Genomic DNA, 10,095 nt, shown 5'->3' on the forward strand with positions numbered 1-10,095 from the left:
ACAGACCCCAACATTTTCACTATGGTGTGGACCTCCAACATTTTGCCCCAGACCCTTAGGAAAAATGAATGTAGACCGTGAGTAGAGGTCTGTCATTAAACAAATGTGATTCTTTACAATGCTTTTCAAGACGCACCATAGTATAATCCACTCCAATCCAGAGTATTTGATATAGTGCCTTTTCCTTGCAGTTACGGGCTCTTCACAACATGCTCCAAAATATATTATAAGGACCACTTAAAGGAGACAGTCATTGAAAATCACAAATAAGGCCAAAAATTATCACTAGAAACCAGGAAGCGTCAATACAGATGACGATCATATAAGTTTTAGGTCAAATGCATATATATCAGAAATAAAAGCACCTCTCAAGATCCGAGATATACTTGTGCTTAACCTGCAAATTTGGTGATGTCGCATCAAACTCCCAAACCTGCGCAAGCAGACAATGTCTTATAACGAATGAACATATTTTCAGTGTAATTATTTGATTAATTTAAAACATGAATGCATTTCACATCATTTTAAAAGGGAAATGATGCTGAAGCTGGAAGTAATGATCCTTTGCTGAGAGACATTCTGGGCAAAGATTAAAGGAAACCAAAACCTTCATACTAAGTTACTTTTATTGTAAAGTTTAAGATGTTTGAAAAATATCAGTGAAAATTTGAACAAAATCGGGCAAGGATTAAGGAAGTAAGAGCTTTTTTAAATTACTAGTCACTAGAGGGCGGTATTCAATTTGATGACATCATCTGTAAACAACTCTCCATGCCTTTTGTACATCAAATTTCATGTTTTTCCTTCTTTCTTGTGATTGAGATAATGTACTCCCCTGAAAGCAAGATATAGAATGCAAAATGATATTCTACTTCACATGTTATGAAGTCGGATCAAGAACACAAATAAATATGAAGAAAACAAAAAAATTGTGAAATTTTATGTACAAAAGGCATGGAGAGTTGTTCAGAGATGATGTCATCAAATTGAATACCGCCCTCTAGTGACTAGTAATTTAAAAAAGCTCTTACTTCCTTATTCCTTGCCCGATTTTGTTCAAATTTTCACTGATATTTTTCAAATATCTTAAACTTTACAATAAAAGTAACTTAGTATAAAGGTTTTGGTTTCCTTTAATGATGGATTAAAAAAACACTTCAATATCAGCTCACTTTCGAATTGATAAGCCTGCTAAATAAAAATGGATGGTGTTTGTTCCTGTCTGAAACACTGCACATGCATTGGGTATGCAGCTGAATGTACAAGGGTGTCTTTTTTTACAAGCCATATTGAAGCTTAGAAAATGTTTGAACATTTAGAGTGAGGCAACAGATCAAACAGTTGCAATGATGATGGTAAGAGAAACAAGTGAAGAGACAACGAAACAGGCATTGAAAATGTATGCATTGTTATAGGACATTGTATGCTTATGCTAATTTGGTGCCTTGAGTGACGTCACAAATCTTGGCAGTGTTCGGAGAGCTATTCAAATGCGAAAGTGTGGCTGTATCTTACCGTTATAAAATCGAGGGGAATTCTGATAACTTTGTCCGATTTAACCTTCCCTTTATGCAATGATCAATGAACCTCTACTTTAAACACTTTAAAAACACCAAATGTCATACAAATATAGCAATCAAAGGAATCAATGCTTTCCAACAATATATATAAGTGGGTCTTCAAAGGTTTCTTGAACTGGTCTACACATGTAGCAGTCTTTAGAGTGGTGAGTTGCTTGTTCCACAACCTTGCAGCAATGGACGGGAAAGCAATGTGTCCAGCATATTTCTTGGAGAGGGGCCGAGTCAACCTTAATCCAGAGTCTGCCAGAGTGTGTTCCATGCAAGCAGTTATCAGTCTTGTGTAACTAAAGTGTGTCCTGGTTCATATCCCATCCTTGGACACATGTTACACATCTCCTCATTGCAGAGAAAGAGCCAAACTAATTTGCTACCACAACGCATTGTCCACTTTGGGCTCAGGTCAGATTTATAATAGACGTATCTTATTTTCTCATCCAATCCTATCACATACATGTAATTTTGATCACTATATCGGTAATTATATCCAGCAGAGTATAATACATGTTCAAGTAGAAAATGCATACCGTGACATGCCTCTCCCCTCAAAGAGGATGATTAAAGTGTGATGAAAAAAACCTGGGTTGATCATACCACTAAGTTAAAAATCTATGGAGCAATGCATTTTACAGTAATTTTACTGTAATTCACCAGTCACAGTCCGACAAATTAAGTCCTATGTCATGAATTACTGGCTGATCCTGCTTCTGACTTGCTCGAGTCTCCCAGGTCTGAAAATCCAAGTTTGGAAAACGATTCCCTCTTCATTAGATCCCTGAAAACAAAGATGATGCAGTAAAAATGGGATACTTTTAGAACTGTACATGTAATGCATGAATCCTCTCTGATTTCCTGAGGCAGAGTAGGCTGCTGTTCTATTCTTAGACGAAACCATTATAATTTTATTTCACTTGAACCTTGTCAAACATGTAAAAACTGATACAGGGTTCTACATGCATTTCTGCTTTTGGATTAATGCATACTCAGACCCGTTGAAGATATTATAGTAACATGAAACAAAATTGAATGTAATTTGTATGTGTTACAGGAATTATGTCCATTGGAGAGGAATCCTTGATAATTCTTGCAAAGCACCTGTAAATTTGTTGTGCATAAGACCTGTACGCATAAAGAGGGTTCTGTGTCACATAAATACAAGCTCTTTTACACCAGACCAGTCTTGAAACCATTTCCACAAAGTTCTTGTCTTACAAAACAATACTTTGATGTGATGTGAAGGAATTACCAGTACTAATTATGAGAATTAGTAATTCATGTGAATGGTTGACGACAATATATATTGTTATCAACTTTTAATTTTAATGGCAAAAATGGTAGAAGAGAAACATGTTTGAGTGTCTTTAAATACCTTTCCATTCTGCATTCCAAATAGTTCTTAGACTCCAGTCTGCACTTGTGATTATCATGGTTATTCTCTCTCAGGCAATCCATGAAGAGTTCTTTGAATTTTCTGCATTCTCCTGTTGGGAAAACATATACCGGTAGACTTTAAATGGACAATCAAAAAAATCAAATATATATTTGGTTTCAAATTTAAATTTTAATATCAATATACAACTCCTTCAATTGGACCTCAATCTCCTTGAACGTGTATTGGTATTCCAAAATTTTATTGTATCTTTTAAAGCGCTTTTGTTGCATCTTTAATATCTCCCATACTCCTATAGGTATTGATAGACCACACACGCACATTAAGAACCCATTGCACTATTCGTATAAGAGTAGGGGGAAACCCTGGTGTAATGGTCCACCTGCACACCCCGATCAGGCCGAGTATACGGCATCTGCAAGAATCTTCAGTATTGAAGGAGGCAGATTATCTTGAAGAAGAAGTTTGCAAGAATTTTCAGTCAATTGAAGGAGGCAGACTTGATCATCATCAGAAAAAGACCTGATTAAAATAAATAGACCATAGTATTTACAACAGAGTCAATTGCTAATAATGCATGCGTATTTACCTATAGGCTCTAGCACTGCACTACGTGTTAATAGGCAGCATTTGAACACATGAATATTCAATACACTCACAACACACAAATGCACACAATCATGCTGATGCGGCTGATCGGCAAGTTTGACAGTAGACTCACAATTTGAATTTTTAAATTATTCTTTCTAACATCGAATCGCATCGGAAAGTTGAACAAATTGTATTTTACTACTAGACTCTAGAGACTAGAGTCTAGACCTAGATCCATTTATTTAGGTGTCATCAATTGTCACTAAAGTACCGATTTTGAGTGAAATGAGTTAAATTTTGTACAGTGGTGTTTGAAATGTGAGAATCAATAGCACAGCTTTTAATACACAGCCAGGATAGTGCACCTATGTGTGCGATGTGCCCAGCACTCAGCAGCATATTTTTTTTTCATTCAAATTTGAATACCACCTCGAATGCAACACATGGGACCGAAGCGAACATGCAGCAGATTAAGCAAGAAACTTAACTATTCTAGTCTAACGTACGTCTAGGCCTATGAATGATTGGAATCAAAGAGAGTGAAAGCGCCTTACCCTCGTGATCCAAAGGGAAACTTCCTTTTTCTGGTGCTCTTGGTTTAAAGCTTTTCACACCAAAGTTCATTGCAGTCGACATGACGATTGAAGACAAAATATATTACGCAATCACTCGGGGTGGGGTGACGTCACATGCATGTGTACTGTACGTACGGTTGTCGTTGTTGGTTGTATTTATGGCGTTCAGGCGGAGCGACTTCCAAAGTGGGGGAGGGGGGCACCAACAAAACAGGTACTTTCTGGAAGAAAAAAGGGCACCTTCAAAGGGAAATCTCAAAGCGAAAATATACAATGTGTTAGACATTGGTATATACCCAGGCACGTAGCCAGATCAGAGTTTGATGTTTGGGGGAGGGGGGGGGGGGGGGGGGGGAGGGGCACATACATGTAATCGATCAAGGTAAAAAAAAAAGGGGTCTAAAAAAGTTCAATCGATCTTGGAATTTTTGGGGGGGCACCCCCCCCCCCCGTGCCCCCCCCCCAGGTGGCTACGTGCCTGTATTTACCCCTACATTGTGATTACATTATCAGGGATGATTTCAATATTTGTTTCACTTTACACATCATATAAGATACTGCTTAAGCATCATACTTTGCAGTTGGGTGTGATGGTCTGAAAATTCATTTGCGAGCGATGAAAATTTTAAAGATTTGTGAGGACATCTTATAAAGAGCTAGAAAAAACCTAATCCTAAGTGATGGGGTTAATAATTAGCACATTCTTTGAACAGTAGACTGAAAAGACCTTTGATAAGTTACATAATCATAACATCTATAACTACGAGCGAGCGTAGCGAGCGAGCTTTTGGGGAAATTGCTCTTAGTCGCCTGTAATTAGGGGCACGTTTAATGATGGGAGGAAAAGGGGGCACTTATCAAAAGGGTTAAGACACTTATTGGAAAAGAAAAGAAGCATGTGTCAAAGTAAAAAGGCTAATTATCAGAGGTAAAAATGGGGCACTTCTTACACCTAAAAAAAGAGGCACGCACCAGGGATGAAAAGGAATTTTATGAGAATGGAAAATGAGCATTTGTCGATGGAAAAGACGCACCCATCAGATTTGATAGGGACATTTTTTAGAAAGGAAAAAGGGGCACATATTGTAAAAAGGGTAATTATCAGAGGTGAAAAGGGCAGTTACCGCATCTGAAAAGGGACACTGACCATACGTGAAAAAAAGCACCTGTGACAATAATAAATGGGCACTAATGATAAAAGAAATGTGCATGTGTTGAAAGAATAGGGGCACCGATCAGATTTTAATAGGGGCATTTATTGGAGGTGAAATGGAGCTTTTATGAGAAGGGGGAAGTGGCACTTATAAGAAGGAAAAAGAGTATTTATTAGGAACTTGTCAAAGCAAAAGGGAAACCCCTCATATTTGAATGGGGCAATTATCAGAGGAGAAGGGGGCGCTTATCAGAAGTGAAAAGGGGCGCTTCTCGTACCTGAAAAGGGGAACTTACTAGAGATTAAACAAGGCACTTATGAGAATGGAAAATGGACACTTATTGCAAAGGAAAAAGGGTACGTGTCAAAATAAAAGGGGCACTTATCAGAGGTGGAAAGGGGAAGGGGAACTTTAAAACTTTAATAGGGGCACTTGTCAAAGTATAAGGGGCACTTTTTTATGAAAAGGAGGCGCTTTTGGGGTACTTGAAAAAGTGGAGGGGGGGCACTGTGCCCCCGGAACACCGCCTCTACCTAGGGGTAATTGTCTGGGGGGGGGGGGTAGTCGTCCATGCATGTTGCCCTAGGGCGGTAGTTATCCTAAGGGTGGTGGTTATCTGGGGGTGGTTGTCGATGCAGGGGGTAGGTGTCCTAGAACCCGTTAGATCTTGAGTAGATCAAGATGGATGCCCACGATACCGACCCAGACCAACCAAGTCTCACGCCTGTAGCTGGTTCCTTATGTTTATTTTGCATGGGAGCAGAAAGTAACTGTTCATTACTTGTTGTAAACACTACATGCATATAAAAAAAAAGATCAAATTTGAAATGTAATTCTTTTTTTCTCAAAGAAAGGACTTATGATGGCTGTGCATTTAACCCATTTGGAAGTGTACAGCCCCCCCCCTCCAGGGGTGTCGCTAGACCTTACTCAGTGGGGGGGGGGGGGGGGGGGGTTAGAGGCCACAAATTACCGACAAAACTAGCCACCAATAACTGACAAATATATTTATGCCAATGTCCCAATTTTTACAAATTTACTGACCCTATAAACCCGGCGAAACCCGGGGCCAGGAGCTAAATTACATTTCAGTTTTCCCCCTCCCGCCCCGGGCCTCCCGCGCGGTAGCTTTGGCATTTTAAGAAGACGATTCGTTGTACCGTTCCCGTCTCTTAATTCTTGTCTCGCCCCTACCTCGCAAAGCGCAGAAGCTAAAGCTACAGTCCCATATACGTCCCGGACCGTCCCGGACCATCCCGGACCCCATCCGGGGTGATCCGGGATTCGGTCCGTGTTGACACCGTGTTGGCACCGGGGTGGTCCTGGATGGTCCTGGATGGTCCTGGACGGTCCTGGATGGTCCTGGGCGGTCCGGGAGTCGACCCCGGATGTTTTTGACGGTCAAAAACTGCCGGGGTGGTCCGGGACGGTCCGGGACAATAGTTTGATCCGGGGTGATCCGTGTAGCCACCGTGCTGGGTCCGGGGTCATCCGTAGTGGCGCCGGGGCGGTCCGTGTTGATCCGTGGCAGTCCGGGAGTGAGTTATTGACCGCCCAGGACCATCCAGGACCATCCAGGACCACCCCGGTGCCAACACGGTGTCAACACGGACCGAATCCCGGATCACCCCGGATGGGGTCCGGGATGGTCCGGGACGGTCCGGGACGTATATGGGACTGTAGCTTTTAAAGCATCACACTTTTTTGAACAAAACATCCCGGACCATCCCGGATCACCCCAGACCATGGTCCGGGATGGTCCGGAGTGGTCCGTGCTCGTCCGTGCTGGTCCGGCTTTATATGGGACTGGGGCTTAAGACGTTCATTTAATTATTAGAGAAAGAAGACGATGCGTTGTACCGTTCTCGACTGATTATTTCTTGCTGTCTGTTGCCTCGAGATCACTGGATCCGAAGAAATGTAACAACGTATAGCAAGAATCCCTATTCAGTGAAGGATTAATTTTTACCCTTTGCAAGAATCCCAGCAGAGCCCCCCCCCCCCCTGCACCCCATCCATAAAGATAGAAGTGGTTCCCAAAACAACCTTTTGTTGTATAAGGTTGGAGAGACCTTTTATTATTTACACAATTCCTTGCTGTCTGCTGCCTCGAGATCACTGGAGTAAAGAAAGGTAACAATGTATAGCAAAAAAAGCCGAGAATCCCAATTTAGTGGAGGATTTATCCCTTTTAAGCTTCCCGGCAAAGGCTCTCTCATGCACCCGATCCGTAAAGATAGAAGTGGTTCCCAAGACAACCCTTTGTTGTATAATATTGGAGAGAATGTGAGTTTTATGTAGTTAAAGCTTCTAATAACCAGGCACGTAGCCACAGGGGCTACGGGCCTGCTAATTGGGGACTATTAGATTTGCCGAACGACCGTAACGTGGATTGCTACGATCGACGTCCTTGTAATGCACTGCCTTGAATGGACGTTACACGTATCAGTCAACGCAAATCTAAAAGTCCCTAATAACCACTCCCGTGGACCTTTTGTCATTTGCACAATGTGTTGCCGTCTCCTTTTCTTTCCTAGTGTTTTTTTTCTACCTGAAAAGTACCACTTTTCCTTTCTCCATAACATACGCTCCTATTATGTAGAGCAACTTTTTCATTTATTTCCCCAGAGCTCGTTCGTATTTATTATTGGTTTAACTTTGTTATTTATGAAATGTATTTTCAGTCTTTCATGACTAAATTGTTTTTAAAACCCATCAGGATTTGTTGTTGTTTTTCTCATTATAAAACTTTTCGCGCTACGACGTCACAAATCGTTTAATTTTCTCAATATTCAGACCATCACACCCAATTGCAAAGTATGATTCTTAAAAAGTATATTGGACCATGTGAAGAGAGAAACAAATATTGGAATCATCCCTGATAATGTAATCACAATTATGAAAATGTAGGGGTATATAACAATGTCTAAATATGGTAGATGTACATGTTGATGTTTCCCTTTATAAGGTGACCCTTATATTCCAGAAAGTGCCCTATTTTGCTAGTGCACCCCCAGCCCATTTTGGAAAATGCTCAACCGCGCCTGTCTGTGCTTAATCTTTTTTTTTTAAATTTAGCTTTGATTCAACCATACTCCCGATCCTCTATCGTCGAGTCCGAAGACTGAAAGGTCCTTTATATTTAACGAAATTAAACGATATTTGGTTTACAGTTTATTAAAATACTGAACCTGGCAGCCCGTAGGCTGAATTGCATACAGTTTATATGATACAATTAACTGAATTGCTCATTAATATTGTAACAATTATCATACAATATGAGAACATTGAAACATAAAAACAATACGGCAATCAAAATTTAAAAAAACAGTAATCTTAAAACAGGGTCAAACTATGTAAACATATTGCATTGAGAGGTATAGCAAAAAGGGAGAGTAGAGGAAAGTACACTGTAAAAAAAAATTTGTTCATTGGTAATTTTTACGTATTTTTTCCATGTAGAATTTACTTGAAAACATTAGTTTTGCCACTTACGCACTAAATTTAAGTCTTGCTAACTCAAATTTTTAATTTAGTAGAACATACCAGGAATATTTAAGTAAAATCAAATACATATGAACTTTAAGTAATTTCAGCTTGTATTAATTTAGTAATTTTAACTCAAAATCAGAAATTATACGTATTACTCAAACAATTTATGTTGATTATTCTTATCTTTTTAAAGGAGGACCGATGCAGTGCGTAATAGAAATATTTACATAATTTATGAATATTCATTAAGACCAAATTAAACTCTTTTTTAAATAAAACAATTCTTTTTTGTGGTTGAATGAAAATTTAAGGACTTTAAAACATTTACTAATTCATTTAACATGGCTAAGCAAAGACAAGACAATTTTTAATTGTTACCCAGTTCAAAACAAATCAAAACTTGATATTTCAGGAAATTGTCAACCAATTTTCCTTTTAAGATGCTACGATCAAATATAATTTTTATATAAAATTTGGAGCCTTTCAATATGTGTCGAATTGAAGCGTATGTAATAGTTTGTGATGGTGGTAGATAAATATATATACGGTTGAATAGAAGAAGTGATAGTGATTAGTGATTAATCTTAAATAGATGTAGTGAATGATTAGTGGATGTTACTTGTTAGATTAGATGGGTACCAAATCGTGCAATATGTAATCCTATCATAGCTTTTTTTTAATTATCTAAAATGATTACAATACTTAAATTATTTACGTTAAAGGTAAAGACCAGTATTGGAAACGCCCCTATTTCAAAAAATGAAATGGAAGCTCTCATTACCAATCATGTGAAAGAATATGTTTTGACCAATACATGATGATAAAAAATTTGCCGGGAAACCGCCTACTAATTTATATATTTGGTAAATTTGTTTCTCTCATGGTCTGTGAGAGATATAGAGTAGTCCCATATACATCTTTCTGTGTATAGTGCTTGTAACTTTACGAAGAATGGGCCAAATTTCTTATCATTTTGATGATTCCAGAACCTTGCAGATGCTAGATGCTAGATGATCAACCTTTTCTGATCGATTCCACAACGTTTCTTTCACAATGCAATCGCATGACCATAACTGGTCTTTACCTTTAATGTAACTCGATTTAACTGAGTAAAAATGTATTCAGCAAAATAAGTAAATTCCACTTAAGATGCCGTAGGTAATATTTACTTAATAAAAATAAGGCAATTCTTTTCCTCAATTTTATTGAGTTATTTCGACTATTATTTTTTTACAGTGTAGGAGAAAAGAAGAGTTAGAGAAGAAGGAATCGAGAGGAGGATAGTGGAAAACGAAGCAAAGGGAAGAAACAAG

General features: G+C 38.9%; 1 protein-coding gene across 1 annotated transcript; it reads right to left on the reverse strand.

Annotated features, from left to right (window-relative positions):
* Window positions 1-1,139: 1,139 nt before the first annotated feature.
* Window positions 1,140-4,260, reverse strand: LOC100890214 (cytochrome c oxidase assembly protein COX19). The gene is made up of 3 exons (XM_003726018.3): window positions 4,116-4,260; window positions 2,950-3,061; window positions 1,140-2,355 (listed from the first exon to the last, which is right to left on the reverse strand). The coding sequence occupies exons 1-3, from the start codon at window positions 4,195-4,197 to the stop codon at window positions 2,262-2,264; spliced, it is 288 nt and encodes a 95-aa protein (XP_003726066.1). The 5' UTR covers window positions 4,198-4,260; the 3' UTR covers window positions 1,140-2,261.
* Between the last annotated feature and the right edge of the window lie 5,835 nt (window positions 4,261-10,095).

The sequence above is a fragment of the Strongylocentrotus purpuratus genome, unplaced genomic scaffold (genome assembly GCF_000002235.5).
Source record: "Strongylocentrotus purpuratus isolate Spur 01 unplaced genomic scaffold, Spur_5.0 spur5_scaffold_14, whole genome shotgun sequence".
Classification (NCBI taxonomy): Eukaryota; Metazoa; Echinodermata; class Echinoidea; order Camarodonta; family Strongylocentrotidae; genus Strongylocentrotus; species Strongylocentrotus purpuratus.